General features: G+C 40.0%; 1 protein-coding gene across 1 annotated transcript in view; it reads right to left on the bottom strand.

Moving 5' to 3' along the window:
* The window catches only part of LOC101848931 (inositol hexakisphosphate and diphosphoinositol-pentakisphosphate kinase 2), a gene marked incomplete in the record, with an annotated part of 127507 nt that overhangs the window by 75740 nt on the left and 28628 nt on the right, over nucleotides 1-23139 (bottom strand). Inside the window, 13 exon segments of the mRNA XM_035968777.1 lie at nucleotides 2306-2347; nucleotides 6202-6287; nucleotides 8563-8748; nucleotides 9628-9714; nucleotides 10265-10366; nucleotides 11136-11257; nucleotides 12150-12311; nucleotides 12849-12950; nucleotides 13875-14026; nucleotides 14329-14411; nucleotides 14881-15059; nucleotides 15520-15624; nucleotides 18857-18988. Of these exon segments, the coding sequence (XP_035824670.1) occupies nucleotides 2306-2347; nucleotides 6202-6287; nucleotides 8563-8748; nucleotides 9628-9714; nucleotides 10265-10366; nucleotides 11136-11257; nucleotides 12150-12311; nucleotides 12849-12950; nucleotides 13875-14026; nucleotides 14329-14411; nucleotides 14881-15059; nucleotides 15520-15624; nucleotides 18857-18988 (1540 nt within the window).

Genomic DNA, 23139 nt, shown 5'->3' with positions numbered 1-23139 from the left:
CTGGACGAGACAAGGCAACAGAACATGAGAGCTCTGCCATGGAGAAGAACATTATTTTACACCATCATCGGAATCGAAACAGTGATGCAATGCATGGGCCTAACCTCTTTACGTCCGCCGATCACGGCTATGTAACACCTTATTTGTGTGGGACATATCCAAGGCATCCAGAAATAAAGTGTCAATTCCGGTATCCTCGGACCCATCCTAGCTAAGTGAGTGAGACGTTCCATATACTATTCTCCCCAAATGGGAACCGAACCCACGCCATGCTGTCATCATCACTAAATGGAACAACGTAAAACAGTCTTGTGCAAGACTTTAAGGAAAGATTCATCCCGGGCACAAATAGGTTTAACATCGGAAGCGGGACACCACAATGTTTGTCCAAGACTTCAGAGGTTTATTTACACCTCAATTGCTGGATAAGGGTATTTGTCGACAGACCAAGTACGCAGACGAAAGTAAAGTTTGAGTAAAGGGAGCTCGTTGACACGATAACTGCTATATATTATAAGTGCTGTACTTGGAAAGACCAGGTCACGTCGACAAAATGGCACACAGAAAGTAAAGAAATGGGGCCTACCAATGACTCCCTCTATCCACATTAAGTCAACATACTGCGTAAATATATATATCCAAAGGCCTGAGCATGGAGTTGGGGGAGGCAATGGAGATGTTAAGGAAAAAGGTTTAGTTTTAAAAAAAGGAAAAAGTGGGTGGGAGGGGGGTGTAGGGGGGGAGAGAAATATCTTGAGCAAGCGAGGTAGGAAAAAGCGGAAAGATAGTATTTGACTCCACTCCCCCCCCCCAAAAAAAAACAAAAAAAACAACAACCAACAACAACAACAACAACAACAAAACAAAACAAACAAAAACAATTAACATTTTTTTTAGAAAAATCATTTTAAAGAAAAATTAAAACCCTCCCAAATCCCTATAACGAATCTCACCACGCCCAAAGAATTACAATGGAAAAGATGGTTAGAAAACAGAAAAACTAAATTCTGCAAGTATGTTTGGTTACATGGGAGTGAAGCTCTGCTAAGATAAAAGTTGAAAAGCAGCCAAAAATACAGGGACCAGTGATTTGTGAGGGAATCATTATCATGAAAATGTAATGACGTCACAAGAACGAGGAATACGTTAACGATTATTAAATAAAGACATAGGTCCCCACATGAAGGAAAGAAGGACAGAGAGGAGCAGTCGTAGGGGCGAGCCGCAGAGGGTGAGGGTGGGTGGGTGGGGTAGGAGAAAGAAACAGTATCCTAGCCTATAAATAATTGCTGAAAAGCAACAGGCGAGCAGCCAGACATGAAGTAGTGTTACAGAACCAACTCATAAAGCGTACCAGTCCTACAGACAGCCCATATTCTTATAGACACTATATAAATATTTATAAGGTGAGGAAAGAACCCAACCATCACACAACAGTCTTGGACATTCAAAACATATTCCCATAACACATTTAAGAAGCCCAACAGAGCATAAAAGCAGTGATCAAATCACATGCATAAAATGGTAACAAGCACACATACCATGTGATATTATATGAGATACCAATAAAATAGAGAAACATGGAGGTGGGCAGAGGGGGGGGGGGCATGTAAAGATAAATGCTTAAGTCTACTCTCTTTAGCTATCTCTGTGTCACCCTGTATTCCCCTTTTGCTTTGGGGACATTATACACATGTATTCATTCATATATATATATAGATATCCCAATCCCTCTCACTCTCTCATCACCCCCCCCCCAATTATCTCTCAAAATTTGCAAAGACAGAGTATTCACCATTGTTACACTTCACACAAGGATGTCAACTGATACACTTTATGAGAGGTTCCACACACAGCTTCCTTTTTGAAAAAGACAGATTTGCTCAAATAAATTAACTACCTCTCCAAAATACCACAAAACTACAGAGTCTGTTTTAAATAGACTTTCAAGGAACACACTGTTGTGTCTACAAACTTGAAGCAAATCTTATTTATAAACATTATAAAAGGGCATTTAAAACAAAAAAACAACAACCTAGATTTAGTAGCTCGAGCTCAGTACCCAAGACTGGAGTTCTATATCAATTTTAAGAGGGTTTAAAAAAAATAAATGATAAACACTTATTTTCTAGTGTGAATTTTGCATTTCTCTACCATGTTCCTCTCAAAAGGTCTTTTTTATTGGAATGAACAGGTCAAAACAACAGAAAGTTTTGTTAACATTAGACAACTGGCTACGAGTAATGGCTACCACTCCTGCACACAAACAAAGCTCGAATGTTGACTGGTTACTATGGCGACCCACCTACGCCGGGGGACAGCGCCCCCTGGTCTGAATCAGTCAGGTCTAAATGAGAATGAGACACAAAAAACAAAAACTTCAAGATAGAAACAAAGTAGGCACATGATGACAAAAATCACAAGGTTATATGCGACTACGATACATGAAAATGTAGGACACGTATGAAACGTGAACAAAATTATGATGATGAAAAGTAGGCTAAGATGTTAATTTGGCCTTTTTCATCTGCATTCAAGAGCTGTCTATTTGAAAACAGATATTGCTTTAATTACTTTCATATCACAAGTCTATTATCTGCTCTTCTACAACTCTCTATTTCAAAGCAGGTATCATTGCTATAAGAAAAAGACTAATGATGTACTATCTACATTCAAACACGTTTTATCAAAAAGCATGCATCGTTGAGAAAAGTTACATACCAAAGAATTGCTATCCATATTCTAAAACCCCCTGTATCACCAATATTACAAGTAACATGCTACTACCTACAGTGGAAAACAAAATATTTAAAAGCGGACTGTGTCTTGATAAAGTATCACCCCCCCCCCCCCCCCCCCACAGAATCAAGCTCTTGTTATTTCCATGCAAGACGAAGAGCCAATTACTACACCACAGAGGCTGGTAATCATTGTGCAAGTGTCCACTGAGTATATGCATAAATATATACATAATATTATATATTTTTGTGACCTATATTTACACAATGTGGTATATGTTGCAGACTCTATCTACACACGGGTGTCCAATATTGCTGATTAGGGTCAATTTTGAGCTTGTGACGAAATGTCATTGTTGAAATGGCTTCCAGTTAACTCATCACACTGTGAAGTCGTCACATACCTTTAGTGATCTTGTCACATTTATCTCATCACATATTCAAACTTGTGAAAAACATGTGTCAACCTTTAATTAATATTATTTTAAAAAATGTAAAACCAGGGTTTATTCAATCAAAATCTACACATGTCAACCTTTCTATGTCAACATTTTAAAGAGAAAAAAGGGACACATTTACACGTTTTTGGGTGCAATATACAAAACTGGTAAAAAATGTGCATGTCCTTACGGTATGCAATAATTAAAATGGTACAAGATGGCTGGGGGAGGTGATGTGATGAGTTCACTGTTATTTGGATACTTTTTGGGGTGAACTTGCCCCACGTTTTTCAGCTGTGTCGACTTCACCGAGTGACGAGTTCACTGGTTCGCGTTGAAACAATTTAGCGTCTTCACGGGCTACCTCACTACGCTGTCGCCAACTTGACAAATGCCATCAAATGACGGAAAAAGAAAAAGCCCAGAAAAACAGTCTTTAAACAATGGTGAAATGTACAACCATTTTGTGCTAACCACAGATGCTGTCAAACACTGATCAGTTGCTTTTTGTGACCTTTTTTTCATTTTTCAGTCCTTAGTACGTGTTCTTCTGCTACAAGTCTGCTACCATTTTTCATGACCTCACTCTGACGATATCCAACCCTGAACATTCCATTTCATTCATTCGTGCTTTCAATGTCTTGGCTATATGTCAAGATTTTTTAGACACTTATATAATACATTTCGGAGACATACACTACTCCATTCCGATATGCAAAAGGCCAGCTCTCTCAACCAGAATTATGATCTCACTGGTCTCTACTTCTAATCGTACTTATATATCAGTATCAGTAAATCTATCAACCCTCGCTGTTATTTCTAAAATACAATACTGAGGACTTCAAATCATAAAGTATGAACAAAAAGGGAGAGAAGGGATGGAGGAGGATGGGGTTAGTCAAAAAAATATATAAATTCAGCTCTAAATGATTTAATCTGGTCCAAAAAAAAAGTTATGTTGCAAGTTAAGAGAAGTTAGAATGCATGATTTCTAGGCTCCAGGGTAATCAGATTAACTTTTCACATAAAAAAAAAGCTTAATTGTGAATGAAAAATAAATAAATGAAAAGCCAATTAATTAGTCCATATAAAAATAGCTTTCAAAGGTCAAAGGAACTTCAGGTCAAGACACGTTGTGCTATAGACTGAATATGAAGAAGCCTCTTACGGAAAGACATAATTATACCAAAAAACCCCCCCAAAAAACAAACCAAACAACCCCCAACAACGTGAAACTGTTAAAATGTGAGCAGCAACCCTTGCTTTTTAAACATTTCTAGTCAGTAAATTATGAAAAAAGTGCACAAAGTTCTCTGCTACTGTGACTATTCTTTGAGTCTGATCATAAACATATAATCATGGATTCCCCACAAAAGAAACTGATATTCAACAACAACTTCTAAGCCATCAGACCACCTCATGAGGTGACAGCAGTCAGAAAACGCAATGAAAGTCAAAGTGAAATACTGAACAGAAGGACTGGAAACATAAGAACCAGAGCACTGCCCTCCCCCCCCCAAAAAAAAAGAGTTCACCAACACACATACATACCTGAATAGGAGCTAAAAAGGAGTACTTCTAGTAAAAAAAAATCCTTCTAAAACACCGTCGGGGGAAAAAAATGCTAAAAGTCATCTCCCTCGACTTGTATGGTTTAACCTACTCTTTGATACACTTGTAACATTTTTTGCTAACTTAAGCAACATAATATAGGACATCCAGAAGGCGGAAAGCTTCAACCCCGCCCATTAAGGCCAACCATGGCTTTGTGTTATGCATCCGAGCGGATTAACTGACACATAAATGAGACATCTTCCCACAAGTGAGAATAGAACTCACTTCTTCTGCGTGCCAGGTGAAGAACCAGACCCTTACACCACAGTCTTGGTTTCACAGCTTCGGCAAATTTTCCAAGATAGATAATACTTTATTACTTTATTGTCCCTGTGGGACATCATGCAATTCGTTAGTTGTTTTTCTTTTTGGCAAAGTTATGTGTATGGGTGCACCGCATTCCTCGTGGCATGTCAAAGCTCACTGAGCTCTGGCTGAAAACTGTTCTTTAAACAGGCTAAAAAAAAGCCATTCACCAAACACAGGCCCTCGTTTCATAAGTTACAAGTCTTATGCGTTAGATTTTTTCCCCCAAATTTCTTATGTTGTACCAAATAAAAACTATTATTTAATTTTTATGTGAATCTTTCGATAACAAAATAGTATATTTTCTCCCTCTGACTAAACGTATCACGTAAATTTTCTGTGTCTCTGAAGGAAGTAAAAAGCGTCAATCACCAGGAGAAACATATCTAAAACAAAATATACCTAAAAAATGAAAAGGAAATCCGCATTACAATGTCTTCTGGAAAAGCACATTTATAAACTGTTCTAAAATTAAGCTCAGGTAAAAAACCGAACTTGATCTTTTCTGCCATTAGTTCAAGCAAGTATAACTCAAGATCCTTTAGCATTTCAAAGAGGGGAGTCCACAATGGACTGGTGACCTGCCTCCCCCCCCCCCCTCCTAGGAACAGACTGAAAAGTATATTACATTGCAGGTTAAAGGCAGCACCCGTGTCGAGTATTCCAATGGAGAATATATCCCCATAAAAAGAAAAAATTGCGTCATTGTAGGAAACATGCTCGAATCTCAATTTCAAAGTATGTGAAAGTAAAACATTTGCACGGCAACCAAAGAAAAAAACAACCCCAGTCAAAAGGAGGCAAACCAATATGCTTCAACCTAAACAAAATCTTTTCTTTCAGAACAAGAAAACCCAAAAAGAACCCTGAAAAGTTCCATCTTTCACATAAGTTGTGAGCAGAAGCCGCTCTGTTTGATTTATCTGCCCCCAGGTAAGCCGCTCTGTTTGATTTATCTGCCCCCAGGTGAGGAATCAACAGCCGGTGCAAAATGATTCAAATCAAGGAAGGCGAACATAAAGTAACAACACAACATTTCATTACAAAGGACAGACTAAAGAATGATTGAAGAGAGAGAGAGAGAGAGAGAAAGTAGTACACACCCTCCTCGCTGGACGATCTCTTGGGCCGACCTGTAGGCTGATACTTTAGCTGGACTTTGCGGTTAATTCCGGAAAAATGACCGTACCTGGATGCAATGTTCAACAGTATGATAAAGTATAGAAACAGTTTTCACATAAATACATCATCACTACCGCAGGAAAAAATGAGTAGCTCTGTTTAACCCTGCTTTGCAGAGTGAGTGGTAAACATTTTTCCTACAGCAGCGACAACACATGTATATATACAGAAGCAGCAACAAGCTCAAACAAAGACCTCCATAAAACAAGAGCCTCCTCATACATTATTTTCCACAATATTACTTCAAGCCTTTTAGAAAGTTTATTTCTCTTACAAATGAAAATGATATTAACTTTATTCTGTGGAGACTCAGACCAAAGGACATGACCAAGAGATTTGATCATGCCACATCAGGGCATGTCTTGTTCTAGGAGTAAAAAGTATAATACTTTTTAACACTTTCAAAGTCTTTAAAAGCCAGAAAAAAATCTTAGATCTAAAAACGTGGCTTGCGTATGAAGGAGACCTTTGACAACAGAGCATGAAGATAAAAGCAGAAAAAAAAGTCATCCCCATCATGGTGAAATCAGGCGCTAGTCAAAATAATGAAACCAAAGAAAACAGCATTTTTCTGCCGGTTGCGCAATTTTTATTCATTTTTCTTTTCTGGGCTCAACACCTATGTCCATTTAAAAACACATTTCTGTGTGGATTTTACAGTAAAATGTTGATCAAAGCCATGAAAAATGTAACTTTGCAGTTTCCAAAAACACTCAAGCTTTAGAAGTCCTCAAAATTTGGCAGCCATCTTCTCGCTAATTTTACCTCTGCTACCAGGCAATCCCTACCTCATATAAACGCAAATAACTTGACTTGTTTTCAAAATAGATGAGTTATTCTTTCATGAAAAGCAAGGCAAATCAATAGGCTATAAGACGATATCAATAGCTTCATGTTCCCAAAACTGACGAGCGCCTGATTTCACCCCATCATGACGCATACTGTAAACCGGAATGCTCCGATGGTACGCCTGCAAAATTACAGCTCCTTGTCACACTCACTCATCATCAAATAACTAATTTCATTACATTTAACAGTCATTTTTTTGTTATTGCTCACTCCCCAGGCAAAAATCAGCATTAATTTTCACGTTAGTATCATGGGGTCAGTTACCAAGAGACTGTCAGGTAAATCAGTATAACTCTTTTCAGGATGAATCATTTAATCAAGTTACTAGAAAATATACAAAATCAGTGAGAAGATAAGCAATTATTTTTCCCTGACAACATCTTCAAGAAGACAAAAAAAAAAATCAGCAGACTAAAAGAGACTATGCAAATGATACTTTCAATACAAAAAATGGAAAGTAAAAAGAAATATGAAGGAATCAAATCAATTAGTTTGTAAGTCCAAAGTACTGGGTTCGACCCCCATGAGAATCTAAAGTGGCTTCTTATTTCTGTTGCTCAGAACAGTTTACTTTGAGCAAAGAGGTGCACAACAACACAAAAAAATATCTATTAAGTGCTAGAGCAAAAACAAGACTTGTAATTGGGAGCAATACAGGGAGAAGAAAGAAGTAGACCCTCCCAGTGGCTCGATCCTTCCAACCATCTTCTTGGGTGTGTTCAACGTTTCTCTAATACTTACTCAGTCTTCAGATGACAGACAATAATATGTATAAGCCACCTCATAAACAACTGAAATATGTTGAAAAAGGATAGTAAAGAGCAACCACAACACAGGGATGGGGACTAATCCCCAAAACTTTTTCTGAAGATTCTGCGACAGCAGCAGGGGATTAGGGGGTGCAGCCCCCCTGAAGCCGGGAAGAAATATACATTTTAAACTTTAAAAACGTAGTCTCTGAGAGTGTTTTGAATTTTTAATAAGTGATTACAATAAGGTGTTATTTCACTAGGTAACAAACATAATAGATAAAATAAAAAAATACAGAAGCCTACATTCATCTAAATACTTACATTACAATGAATGCTTCTACAGGTCAGATCAATGTTATTGTTTGATGGCCAAGCAGTAATTCTTTTCCCTGCATGTTCATGTTCTCATGTTCAAGTAGGAGGAGAAATGGTAGTATGTAACTCTTTCAAGTGCAGTACAGCAATAGTTTGTCCACACCCACTTTCCCACAGCAAGAAATTGTTCAAATCCACAATGCAACAGTACAATCGTTGGCAATTTTTCTTATTTTAAATTCGTAATTTCGAAAATTTTCTGAGAATCCCCATCACTGACAACAAGACAAGGGAAATGTATCCTAGACGGTGCCTCGCCTATGACAAACTCACAACAACGACCACAACTCCACAAAGTCAACTCACATTTCCAGAACCAGTTTCAACTGGTTCAGTTTGGCCCGTTTCTCCTCAACTTCAGGGTCGGCATTGCCCTGACCTTCGGCGAGAAGATGACGCACAATGTCAAGGACTTCTTGCAGCTGTTTCGGCTTTTTCAGTTTCAGATGGCCTGTTTTGAAGCCTCCATACTTTTCAAACAGCTCAAAGAATCTAGTGAGCAAAATGGAAAATGTTTACTACTTGAAGTGTCAATATTTGTAAGAGAGGCAATAATAAGGATGATATAAAAATACAATAATTATAATAATCATAATAGTGATGACAATAATATAATAAAAACAATAATGACAATAATAATAAAAATACCAACAATAATGTTTATTAATAACATGGTTGATTTATGTCACACGTATCCCTTCTTGGAAGTAGATGGCATATTTTACAAGTTACTAACAGAATGAGAACTGGTGGAAAATCGCCCAAGCTGAGATCATATCTCCACAAAATTGCGCCAGCGGACAACCCAGATCCGTCCTGTCGAGCCTGCAAGGAGGAGGACGAAACTATGGACCATGTGTTCCTGAGATGTCCCGCCAGCTATCGTGCTAGAACACGTCTGCTGGGACATTTCAATAACCCACTTTCAGCACTTTTTAAGGACCCCCGGGTGAGTGTTGAGTTCCTGCGTGCTGTCGGCATCGCTGACCATTTATGAAGCCACAGCGCCAGAAGAGAGAGAGAGAGAGAAGTTACTAACAGGACCTCACCTGATGAGGGCAACAGCTTAGCTGAAGTATGCTTATGCACACAATTTCTCCCTTTCCAATACTAAAAGTCCTATCCTCGTTAAAGGTACTTCACTCTCTTTTCATAACTCCACCACACACAAAGTCTATACTTGGTCAAAGGCAGAGATGTAAACTGGGACCACAAAATAATATGGCTTAGAAAACAATATTTAATAATGTCAACAACCCAGCATCAGTGCGCGTGGTCACTAGGGTGCAATATTTATTTGTAAGATTAATTCTTCTCTTGTTCGGTAGCCATTCGTTGTATGAAACAGACAATAGAACACAAAAGACTCACTTTTTGTTCTTTACTTCCATTTTCATTTTCTGTTTGGGCGTTCGGTCCCCATGGCGTATGACAGCGATCACACATCGGAGCTCCATCCTGGGGGAATAGACCACAGTGAGACTAGGGGGAGGCATGGCGAGAGAGAGAGAGAGAGAGAGAGACAGAGAGAGAGAGAGAGAGAGAGAGAGAGAGAGAGAGAGAGAGAGAGAGAGAGAGAGAGACAGACAGACAGACAGACAGACAGACAGACAGACAGACAGACAGACAGACAGACAGACAGACAGACAGACAGACAGACAGACAGACAGACAGACAGACAGACAGACAGACAGAGATAAAGAGAGTAAAAAAGACACAGAGACAGAGAAAAGCAGAGATAAAAAGACATAAAGACTGAGGCAGAGAGAGAAGGTGAAAGAAGAGAGACGATAGATTGAAAGAGAAAGAGAGGGGAGAGAGGGAGAGAGGGGGGAAGAGAGAGACAGACAGAGAGACAGAAGGACAGACAAACAGAGACACACATACAGAGAAAGAGAAAGAGAAAGAGAAAAAGAGGTAAGACAGAGGGAGAGAAAGAGACAAAGAAAAAGTAAAACCCAGAGAAAAAAAGTGAGCTTACACATTTCCATAGACTCCCAACACTTACATTGAGCCCGACGCTGTCTGTACCACCGGGATGTCCTCTGGTGCCGTGCACATTGGGTAGGGAATGTGTAGCTGTGGGCAGCACGCTCTCATCACAAGGGTTCTGTGGACAACCAAAAACACATGAATAATGAATCAATCAATCAATAAAAAAAAATAAAAATCAATCAATCAATCAATAAATAAATGAATGAATGAATAAATGAATGAATGAATAAATTCCACATTATTAATCCTCTAAGAACATTTATTTTACAACAGCATACAAAAACACATAAATAAATTGCTACATAAATTAAATACATAAATACACCTACAATACACACATAAATACACAATTAATACACATTATCACACACGTAGACAATCCATGCACCATTGCAGGTTGCCGCTGTGCAGCGCCCAGCTTTTGAGCTATGGTTATCTTGATCAGCTCAAAGACATACCCATTGACTAGCACATGTAAATTTGCAGCTTCCAGACATTAAGATTTGAAAGTAACTTAATTTTGGCGACCATTTTCTTGCTAATTTTACATCTGACATCAGCTGACCCTCACCTCCTTCAATTGCAAATATCTCGACTTCTATTCAATGTAAATGAGCATTTTTCTCCTCAAAAGCGAGGTTATGATCAAGCTTTAATATTAAACCAATAACTCCATGTGCCAAAATTTTAAAAATTGAAAAAATGACCGACTCCACCGTGTCATGACATCTATTACAACGACACTTGTTCAAAACGTCCACCAGATTAAGATAACCACTTGTCTCCTCAACAATATGCAGCTGTCTCCTTGACAATAGTAGTTGTCTTGGACAGGTTCGACAGTGCTTGGCCCCACCAGTACTGCTGCGTAACTCAGGACTCACCCTAGTATTTTGGCACAGTCGTCGTAATACTTGCTGGAAGTCTTGACAAAGCTGAACCCATTGACATCACAGACATAGTGTTTCCCGTTGGCTCGCAAGAGATCAAAACCACACACATTTTGCTGAAATAGGAAAAAAAAAGTAGGTACATCAGACGGAAACAAAGAAAGATGCAGGCCCAAATGGAAGGGTCAGAGAAACAGTATTCAGTCAAGAACAATATAACCATACAGCAGGCCATACTGCAAACAAGGGAGATATTTGCTGCCCCCCTCGACACTGTAATATAACAGAAGCTAGCAAAAGTCAGTAAAATTAGATGAGAATACCACTTTAACTTTTTAAAAACCCCACTGCACGGAGGGAGCACCAGGGGGTAATGGCCCCGTCCCTCTTCTAAAAGTAACCACATTTTCACTCATATACGGTACTGCAGTGCAAGATTTTGCTCGTTTTTCAGAACAATTTCCAAACCAAGTCTTTTTAGTAATGACAAAAACATTGTTTCAAGTTCAGACTGCATTTTTAAAACAGAATATTTTTCCGTTTTTGTATACATAGCGTTACATTGGTTTGAGAAAATGAGTGTCAGCCACTTTGTCTGGTAGATGTAAATTGACTCTAGATGAAGCATCTCTGTTGTTTGAAGAAATTCACCTTGAAGAATTGAAAAACAATCAATTTTCAGAAGACAGTGAGGGTGATAGTGATGGTTGGTGAGAATGACGTGGGACTAGAGTTAGATCCAGAACCATAAAGTGTCAGTTCTAGTGGTGAATCAGCATCAGGATCAAGCAGACCTGTAAATGTTTTCCTTAACTTTTATTACATCTTATTGCCTACTCATTTTTCTTCAATTTAGCATGAACGCTTAGGTGTATTCATTGAATACTACAGTGCTTTAGGAGTTATGTTGAGGCAAGGTTTAGGTGACTGGAAAACCCCCCAAAAAACAAGGAAACGGTGGTCAAAACAGGGTTTAAAAAGTGAAAAGAGATGCCCACCAAAATTTACCTTAAACACTCTGCACACATTCCGAGCAATCATCTTTTCTCTATTGCTCAGAAGCACTGGATACCGGATCTCCTTTCCATCAGAGTCTCTCTCCACCTTCCCATCCAGAGCTGGAGACTTGCGGGCCTCCGCATGCTGATAGTCTGGGCCAACTGTGTACACCTGACGATGATGTTGTGAAGATAGTAGTAGAAGTGGTAGTTGTAGTGATGGTGGTTGTTGTAACTGCAGTGGTTGTAGCAGTTGTAGTGGCAGTATTAGTGGCAGTGGTAAAGGTATCATTAACAGTGACTGAAGACATTATGGCAGGAGCAGAACTAGAGGCAGTAGTAATTGTGGAAGTTGTAAGAGAGATGGTGGTATTAATGGTGGTAGAAGTAGTAGTTGTAGTTGTGGTGGTAGTGGTAGTGGCGGTAGTAATAATAGTGGTGGTAGTTTTTGTGGAGGTAGAAGCAGTAGAAGTGGTAGTGGTAACAGAAGTAATAGTGGTGGTAGCAGGGGTAGTTGTAGTGGTTTTGGCAGAGGTAGTTGTAATAGTATAGTCGCACTTCTCAACATATTCCCCCATCTCTCCATTCCTCTACTCTACCCCATTCCACCCAGAAAACTAAAACTATTATCACCACAAAAGACAAAAATACCTACACAACGGAACGCTTCACTTTGGAAGAGGGATAGCTCACAGCTATTAAGTGTTACCTTCACGTCCGTCCCGTCGGTGGGCATGAAGTCTTCATACAGGTAGGAGCCCTTGTTGCGAACACGGCAGAACCGGGAGTATATACTGCTACGATCCTTCACCTGAAACAGATCAATGATCATACAACAATAGTTCTTTCCAAAAAGAAACAAACAAAATAGGGAAAGAGATAACTTTACAAAAAAAATTCAAAGCCACTTTCGCAAAAAATTTAAAAAATTAAAAATCTTCAATAACATTGTGGGTGATCCTGTTGATATCCTCACAAAAAAAATGACGACTTTTTCTTCGTTCTTTTAATCAAAACAAAATGTCTCTATAACAACAAGGTAGTAGTTTAAGGCACAAGAGAACATATTACTGGGAACGTTTTTAAAAGGGTGCAGATATCATGCTCTTAAAACTACATATGGGAAGCAGCGAGGAGAAATCTGGCGCCCATCAAAATAAAGAAAGCGAAGAAACTGGCATTTTTCTTCAGGTTTGGGAATTTTTATCATAATTTCGTTTTTTGTCTCAACACCTTTCATGTCCATTAAAAAACACATTTATGAGTGGATTTTACTGGAAAACGTTGACTACAGGCAGAAAAAAATGTTAATTTTCAATTTTCACGGACTATTAATAATTGAGTTAAGGAAATCCCTAAACCTAGAGACTATTTTTTCTAGCTAATTTTACCTCTGAAACCAGGTGACCCTCTCTCCTACTTCAATCGCAAATATCATGACTTGTATTCATGATAAATGGATATTATTTTCATCTAAAGCAAGACAAATGAACAAGCTTAAGATGATACCAATAACTTTGCATGCCCAATAATTGATGAGTGCTGGATTCTACAACGTTATGACGCATATCAATCATATGAACCCAACTGACTGGTCTCAGTGTCCAGGGGTAAGAAATAAAGATATTGCAGTTTCATACAAAAAGCTCATTGTCGATCCCACCCCTACCCCCCTCAAACCGAAAAATGAAACTAAGAGAGTCAATGACGAGGCAGAAAAGAAAAGAAGAAATACCTTTCTAAAGAGGCGGGTGCTCCCCCCTCCGGCAGACACCGGGAAGTAAATGTAAATGTTGTGGTCCTCCGCATCCACCGGCTTCTCCACAAAAGGTTTCATGAACAAGTTCCCGTTGACCTCTATAGAGTCCTCCGTCTCTGTCACTTGACCTGTGACACAAGCACACATGCAGAAACTTTAAAGTACGTCATATGTGAACGAAGGCCAAAAAGGTCATAAAAGTGCCGATAATAAGAGGTGTTACAAGAGAGGCACAAACGCAAATTGAGGTAGAGGGACAAGGATGACAAGACGTTTGATAGGAAAGAAGGAGCAAACCGCTTCAAAGCACCCACCAACCACCCATTACTTCCTATTCCAATACAGAAAAAAATCAAAGATCAAAGCATCGAAACAACAAAATAAATAAAGACAAGCCCATAGAAACTTAAGGAGAAGTAGCAGTACTCACAGTCTGGGTCATTTTCTCTGTCGAGAACAGCATAACGTGGATGGGGAATGTTATTCTCCTTCAGCATTGCGTATACCTTTCTCCTGAAAAAAAATGATGAAATGTATTGGATTAACAGTTGTGGCGTGTTCATTTACCCTAGCTAAAACTAAACTGAATTAGTAACACCTCTCAAAAAGAAAAATCATTCATAACTTTTCACTCATACTGCAGAATATGATATAGACTAAACTTTGTTCTTCTCAAATATTATAACCTTAGCAAGTTCATAAGAAATTGTTCAAGAACGCCATTCATTCATGAGGAGAAAAGTGGTTGTCTTACACTGGTGAGCTCTTGAACAGAGTCACCACAATATAGAAAACATGCAAGGGAGAAAGAGGGCAGAGGTCGTTTGCACATGTCATTGTCTTAGACAGGTGGCTGTAAGAGCAGAGCAGGTTTGACAGTATAATCTATAGCCAACATCTTTTCCAAATACGCCAAATTATGTGTACACGCGTAATCCCTCGCGACAAACATGAGCCGATTACCGATTGACAATAAACCTACCTGTCCTGTAATGTGCACTGCATTTCTAAGTCGTTCACGATGAAAGGGTTGCGTAGGTTCTTGTAGGCGATTGCTTTCTCCAGTGGGAACCCGTGGGAGAAAAAAGACACGAGCCCGTTGACTATTGGCCACTCCTCCACAGGTTTGTTCAAAATTGTGTCTTCATCAAACATAATTACCTGGTACAAACAGAACAAGAGGAAACAGATGTTAGGTCTTTTAAAACCTTTTATTAATTTTAAGAACTACAAAGTATACAGATCTTCTTATTTTATGATGACAAATTCTTCTAGGTATTGCACAAGAGCATTGGATATTACCATTCACACTGACTGATTAACAGACTGACACTCTCTCTCTCTCTCTCTCTCTCTCTCTCTCTCTCTCTATCTCTCTCTCTCTTTCACAGCGAAAAAAAAGTATAAAATAGCCTAGGCTGCCACTCAAAAAGGACCAGTTAAGACAGAACGTTCAACCCCAAAGAGAGAGAACAAAGTTTGACAAAAAGGCAAAATGTTGATGGACCTTCATGCTTTGCCGAAGGTACAGCCATATCTTAAAAGTACAATTCAGAACTACCGCCTATCCAAGAAACTAGGGACTACAGACAAAAAACAAAAACAAAAACATAAATCAAACCTGCAGCCTCTCAAAGTTATCTCTTAGCCTCCTGATGATCTCGCTCATCGGTTTCGACGCTGACTTCTTCGACATGGCACAAATGCCAATGATGACTTTGCGATCCTGAAAGAACAAAGAATGTGACAACCATCTTTGTAAGGCTCACAAAAAAATCTTTATTCCATTCATTTGATTTTTCAAGACTTCCTGTGCCTTGTTTTCGTTCTAGAGACACACAACAACAAAATAACGATCAGTACAGTCTAAAGCTTGGAAAAAGTAAGACACACAGACAGAAACATCACAGTGATGATGAAAAGACGGCAGACCTACAGAAGGCACCCTCCAACCAGCCACATTAAAATTTATAAAACCCATTTGAAAGTAAGATACAAGAGATAAAAGCATTAAAGGAAGACTCTGGCTCACAGTTTGCATGGTCACTCCAGAAACAAGAATTCTGAAAGATTCCTACGTTGTTTTTTGTTCTGTTTTAGTCAGAGTTTTACGACACTTGCAACACAAGTAGGTCATATAAGTGCGACAGCATCAGAAGTGTTACAAGAGAGTAACAAACACAAAAATGAAGGACAAGAGATAGGGACAACAGATGTTTGACTGGAAAGAAGGAGGAAACCACACCAGAGTACCCGCCAACAACACACTCTGAAAGGTTCAAAATTACTGCAGTTCTGGAACAGATCTCTCTGAAAGGATCTGCATCTTGCCCGACAACTCTAGATCAAATTTCATCTGCTTTTCACATGTACTGGGTGTCTTTAAGAAGAAAAAAAAAGAACAATTTTTGGACCAATTTCAACATAACTTTGAACAAATAAAATTCAACCACATCTGTCAATAAGAACAAAATCAAATGTTGTGGAAGAAAAACATCAAATTTTAAACATTTAAACCAAGATAAAACGAAATGCAAACACTTTGCAATTTCTTAAAGATCAACCACAGTTTATTGTTCTATTTCACACAGTCACTATCTGTGCATTGAATAACAAATGTACACAATATTGTTTTTGCCAAATAAACTCAAGGTAAGTGGTGGCTATTTTAAAATTGTATGCTCCAGGTGTTGACCGTTTCACTCCATAGTCCATACAAGTTTTAACATGCCACTGGAAATTCTGAATAACCCTGTGGCATATTAATAGGTCGATTCTTTTAATCGAACCTCCACTTCATCATTGACTTTCGTCTGTTTCATTGTTCGTTGGTTGTTTCCGTACTGTCTATCAAATAAAAAAATCAAAATGAAAATAAAATATCAAAGGGGTTCAAGTCCAAGGAATGCACTGCCCATTTGTTCGCAAGCTTTCAGCTTTTAAGGCATTCCTAAAACCTTTCCTGCAATCACACAAGTGCCACCCTTCACATGTGGGGTGGAGCCTATCCCACTGGAACCAAGCCCCCTTAATAGCATAGCACCTTCTCCTCTCCTAAATTCCCCTATACGCTCTCAGCACAGTGACATCCCCATCTGATGTGATGGTCATGGCTTTACCGTTCACGCCCTACACCAGAACAGACAGGTCACGTCCCTGTATCTGAACACTTTTGAGAAGTAAAGTTTCGGGTTTTACCCAATTATGGTTGACATTTTTAAAACTTGATATTTCTCGAACACGTTGATTGATTTTTTTCATGATCACAAACTCGCTGTCCCCCTGGTCTGAATTTGATTTCTTCAAACTTTTGTGGAAATTATTGTAGTGATGACAAAGTAATTTCCTTTTCAGTGGGTCCTCTTTATTTTAGACACTCAGTAATAGTGAGGGGGGGGGGGGGGTATTCGTTAGTTCATTGCCCTACTACCCTTACCTCCCCCTCCTCCCTCTCCTTGTCTTGAACTACAGGCATCTGAAGCTACAAATACTATCTCTCTTTGATGTTCCAGTTAAGTCGTGAAAGCAGGTTGACTCAAAGGTGCTTGAGAGCTTAGTTTGAGTGAGAAGGAGCGCTTCCAAATGATAACGGTCACTAAGTGCAGGGAAAAACGAGATACACAGACAGAAAAAAACTTCAGAGTGGGGGAAAAAGCTAAGGACAACTCGTGATACTCTCCAGTCATTAACAATTGACTTTTGTTTTGTCTGTGAGAGTGAAACTAATAGACCTAACTTGTCAGAAACACAAGCAACTCTTAAACAAAAATGTTAATCAACTAGTAAAAAAAAACAAACCGGAAGTGTGGTGGCTGGCATGCATGCTCTTCTTTCCGGCTCACTTTGCTACCTCAAACATCCCCTCAATTTTCGCTCATCGTGTTTGCACGTACACCCATTTTTTTTCTGCTTCACGGCGGATTTCAGGCTGTTGGCTTGGAGGTCAAGATAGAGAAGCCGATCAACAGAAATATCTGACCTTTAATAGTCACATTCTCAGATACATTCGACCTTCAACAGGCACAAATAGTAACACCGGATGGTTAAAAAAAGAAAGAAAATATAAGAACAGAAAATCATCCTCATCCTCAAACACCCACACTACAAGCAGAGCGTATGTAATATAATAATCCACCTTACTTACCTCATCCCCATCCTCAGACATCTACACTTTCAGCAGAGCATAACACATCTGCCTCACTCACTACTCACCTCATCCCCAAACACCCACACTACAAGCAGAGCGTATGTAATATATCCACCTTACTTACCTCATCCCCATCCTCAGACATCTACACTTTCAGCAGAGCATAGCACATCTGCCTCACTCACTACTCACCTCATCCCCAAACACCCACACTACTACACACTTCAAATACCCACACTCCTACACACCTCAAACACCCACACTCCTACACACCTCAAACACCCACACTCCTACACACCTCAAACACCCACACAACTACATACCTCAAACACCCACACTCCTACACACCTCAAACACCCACACAACTACATACCTCAAACACCCACACTCCTACACACCTCAAACACCCACACAACTACATACCTCAAACACCCACACTCCTACACACCTCAAACACCCACACTACTACACACCTCAAACACCCACACTACTACACACTACTACACACTACTACACACCTCAAATACCCACACTACGAGTAGTACAAGCCTGCCTTACTCCCTACTCACCGAATACACCCACACTCCTACACACCTCAAATACCCACACTACTACACACCTCAAACACCCACACTACTACACACCTCAAACACCCACACTCCTACACACCTCAAACACCCACCCTACTACACACCTCAAACACCCACACTACTACACACCTCAAACACTCACACTCCTACACACCTCAAACACCCGCACTACTACACACCTCAAACACCCACACTACAAGCCCGCCTCACTCACTACTCACCTCATCCTCTTCCTCAAAGTCAAAAGCCACCATAAGCTGCTGCTGGAGCTTACAGGCCTGTTGGACGTTGAGGCGTTTGGGCTTGACCTGGTACCTTTTGTCGCTGGTGGACACCTGGAACCGACCTCGACCCTTGAGGAAGAGTTTTGAGTTAGCGTTCGCTGAACAGGAGAACCGAAGCCCATTTTACAAAATAATCAAATTAAATGTAGATGTGCCACGCCCCCACCGACACAATTTAGACAATCGAGGATGCTGGTCTCGATCCTGCCTGTCAGGGCCAACACAGACCGAGAGGGACACATTAATTTTTTAAAGTTTTAGTAGAGGTTTTACGGCGCTAGCAACAGCATGAGGTCATACGAGCGCCAGACGATCAGGAGAAGAGTTACAAGAGAGTAACAAACATAAAAAAGGAGAAGGGGAGATAAGGACGATAGATGTTTGAAAGAAGAAGCAAACCACACCAGAGCACCCGCCAACCACGCACAAGAGACACATTGTCCTTTAGTTTTTAGTAAGAGTTTTACAGAAGAAAAAGTTCCTATTAGGGCAGATGATTAAAGGTGTTACAAGAGTAACAAACATAAAAAAGGATGGCGGAAGGATAAGGATGATAGATGTTTGATAGGAAAAAAACACAATGTCCTTGTAGAAAGATTGAGATCCTCGATTAAAACTGCCCCCCCCCCCCAACCCCATATACGGGAAGTAAGTCATGCTCTGGTTTTCTGCATACGATGGCAAAGCCCATAGCCAGTAGGCTATACTACGGACCACAGGTACACGAGAACTAGAGAGGCTCACAGCTGGACCGACAGTAACAATGATAGCAAGATGTTATTATAATATGCCTCCGCTGTACAATCAACTATGATCGATATATCTACATTTCGTTATGGGTTATTGGTTATTCTACACAATCGACAACTGATAAGTGGGCTCCGCCTTCGGAGGCGGCCGAGGGGTGGGTGGGGGAGGGGGCGGGGGTTAAGGAGGAGAGCTGCGTCAACCAGCCTTTCAGTTCGATTTTCAGGTACAATCTTAGCATGGTTGGAAACAGCATCCTAGCAGAAAGACAGCTCGCTGGGAAACAGCATCCAAACAGGAAGACAGGAGGTCCTTAATAATAAAGTGAACAGCAAAACATTTGAGGGAATCGAACTGATGTCATAACCATTACAATAACCAACAGCTGGAGACTTAAAACAGTATAGTCATTAAAGAGACATGAAGTTCAAGATCGGAAATTCAGAGCAGTGTCAGTGTGGAGCCTACGACCAAACAAGGAACCATCTGCTGCAAGACTGTCCAATGACCGAGGCAGTTAGAAAGAAATATTAGCCCAACCCTTGGTAGAGAGATCCAAAACTGTATGTTGGCCTGGAGGAACCGCGGTGAACAGCAACTTTCGCACTAGAGACTGGGATGTCCATTTGAAGGAGGAGAAGGAGGAGGAGGAGGAGGAGGAGGAGGAGGAGGAGGAGGAGGAGGAGGAGGAGGAGGAGGAGGAGGAGCAGCAGCAGCAGCAGCAGCAGCAGCAGCAGCAGCAGCAGCAGCAGCAGCAGCAGCAGCAACAGGAGTAGAAGCATAATGATTGATTGGGTAGATGTTTTACGGCACTATCGACACAATTTTGGTCATTTAAGCGCCATCAGGTTTCACCGCTACAAAATCAGACATGTTTTTAATAAGAATCTTTCGGAGCTCGCAACCGCGAACGATCACACTATTTCTATTATGCTAAAAAGACGAACAAACATTTATAAAAAAAAATTTGTAAATATGGAAAAGGCTTATTTACATTTGTATATACAATACAAATTTCAGTGTATGTATATATACACCGTATGTATATTTACACCGATAACGATAACTATATTTTTTCATATTCTATCAAATAGTCCAATTTCTTTTATATAATTTTAAATTCTTCTAGGCTTTATGATGTCAAAAAGGGTCTTAATATCTTTACATTTAAAATATTTCTCACGGACATAATTAAAGCCGACACAATCCCATAGGATGTGCCGAACTGTGAAATTTGTGTTGCACGCCACGCAAAAAGGAGCTTCCTCTCCTTCGAGCAAATGTTTGTGCGTGACGTGCGTGTGTCCTATCTTTAGTCGGGTAAAAATTACTTTTTTCTCTTCGTGGTAGAGATAGTGGTTTCCTGGGCGTAAGTTTCGGTTGAATGTAATGGAGTTTGTTGTGTATTTGTTGATTCCAAATTTGGGACCCGGGGGATGTGATGTGTTCTTTTACTTTCGGTTTCATGTCAGAGAAAGGGATTTTACTATTTTTGTTTTCAGGTAGTTTTAGAGATTCTTTGGCAAATTGGTCAACGGCTTCGTTGCCACCAATGCCTACATGGCTTGGAAGCCAAGCTATTGTAATACTTTTTCCAGACTGATGTAGAAAATGCATTTTAATGATAAGTTTCAAAATTCTGCTGTCGGAGGTGTCAGAGCGCTCTACAGATTTCAGACAAGAGAGAGAGTCTGAAAGGATTAGGGAGGTAGACTTGGTTGATTGATCTATAATATTTAGGGCCATTTCAAGAGCTGTAGCCTCAGCAGTGTAGACTGAAGCTTCTGGGTGGAGTTTCCTTAAGCTTAAGCTGTGTGGCGATGCAAGGGCAGCAGCTCCTACTGAGGAGTCATTTTTGGAACCGTCTGTAAAGAGTTTCTCTGCTTCAGGGTATCTATTTAATAGCTGTTTGTATGAGTTTAAGTATGTAGTTTTGTCTGTAGACTTTTTGTTGTGTTTTTCAAGACTAGTATCTATGTTTGTTTTGGTTAATTGCCATGGAGGTATGCTGGACATGGCAAAGGGCTCGATTATGTCTTCAGAAAAATCAATGTCTTTGAGATCGTTCTGGATTCTTATTCCGAAAGAGCTTACTTTATTTCCTAAGGAGGATAGAGTTTTTAGGTCTTCGGGAAGGCCAAAGACACATTTGTGGGCTGGGTTTTGGGGTACTGAGCAAAGTTTCAAAGCGTACTGCAAAGAGAGTTTTTTCCTTTTAAGTTCCAAAGATGGTTCATGCGCTTCTGCCTGTAAACTTTCTACAGGTGAAGCAAAGATAGTACAGCCTACGGTAAGATGCTGCAGTGGCCCAATTTTGTGAGGCACGTCGACTCCTAGCGCCACTAGCGGCGAGAGTGCGACAGTATGTAAACAAACACAGCGAGAGACACGCAACGCTCATGCTGTCAGCATTACTTGGCCAGTTTTGTTCAGCGATCGGCCGTTCTAATTCCAGAGGAAAAACTAAATAACTGTCTTTCTTCAGATTCCCAAAGGACGAAAAATGGAAAGACAATGTGAAATTGATTTTTCAATCTAAAGTCTAGATTAGAGCTAAACTAGAGAGATCAGAGTCCAGTCTGTAAGCTTTGTTTACTCTCTGCATCATGCATCCTTGACTATGACCAATGCTTCATACTCTGTACTTTGTTGTGTGTGGGTCCATTCCATTAGGCGTAGAACTAGATTATAGATGCAAATGTTATATAGATCTAAATGTTTTCGGTGTTGTAGGTTATTATGTAATTTGTTCTTTAGCACAACACAGAGAGATCAGTATTTTGCTTATTAATTTGAAACTTTTTATGACGTATGGGCCATTGTCCTCGAAAGTCAATAAAGTTTAATTCAATTCAATTCTCTCTCACCACACATACTCATACACACTTGTACGCACGCACGCACGCTCGCACGCACGCACACACACACACACACACACACACACACACACACACACACACACACACACACATGCATACACACACACACACACACACCACCACCACCACCACATGTCCCGACCACTTCTGTACATTTTATCATCATCACGGCCACCATCACATCATCATCGTCAAATCATCTTCATGCACATCACAAAAACCACCTCCACAAACATCCAGTGGCGGTGGGTGGACTTTGGGTGGGGCTTAGGTGGGTTCCACCTCTTTACTACCAAAAATCAAGCGCTATGAGCTCAACAGTGATGATTTTGCTATACTCACGGTGAGCCACGGTATTTATTCGAGCGAGGAGAATCAACTTTGTCTTCCATCTCTTTATTCTAAGTTAGCTCTAGATTCTTCTGGATGGCGGGGACGAAACCGTTTCCCTTCCAAATGTTTTCTAATTTTCATCTAATGAAAAAGGTGCCTTAAAAGTGATACGATGTGATTTATAACACTTAAATAAGTTAAATCTCAGGAGCACACACAGCACCTCAAGCATATTATTATTCCGTCTATGATGACCTGGTA

This window comes from Aplysia californica, unplaced genomic scaffold (genome assembly GCF_000002075.1).
Source record: "Aplysia californica isolate F4 #8 unplaced genomic scaffold, AplCal3.0 scaffold00005, whole genome shotgun sequence".
Lineage (NCBI taxonomy): Eukaryota > Metazoa > Mollusca > Gastropoda > Aplysiida > Aplysiidae > Aplysia > Aplysia californica.
The sequence above is the reverse complement of the archived record's forward strand: the minus strand, read 5'-3'. Positions and strand labels throughout refer to the sequence as shown.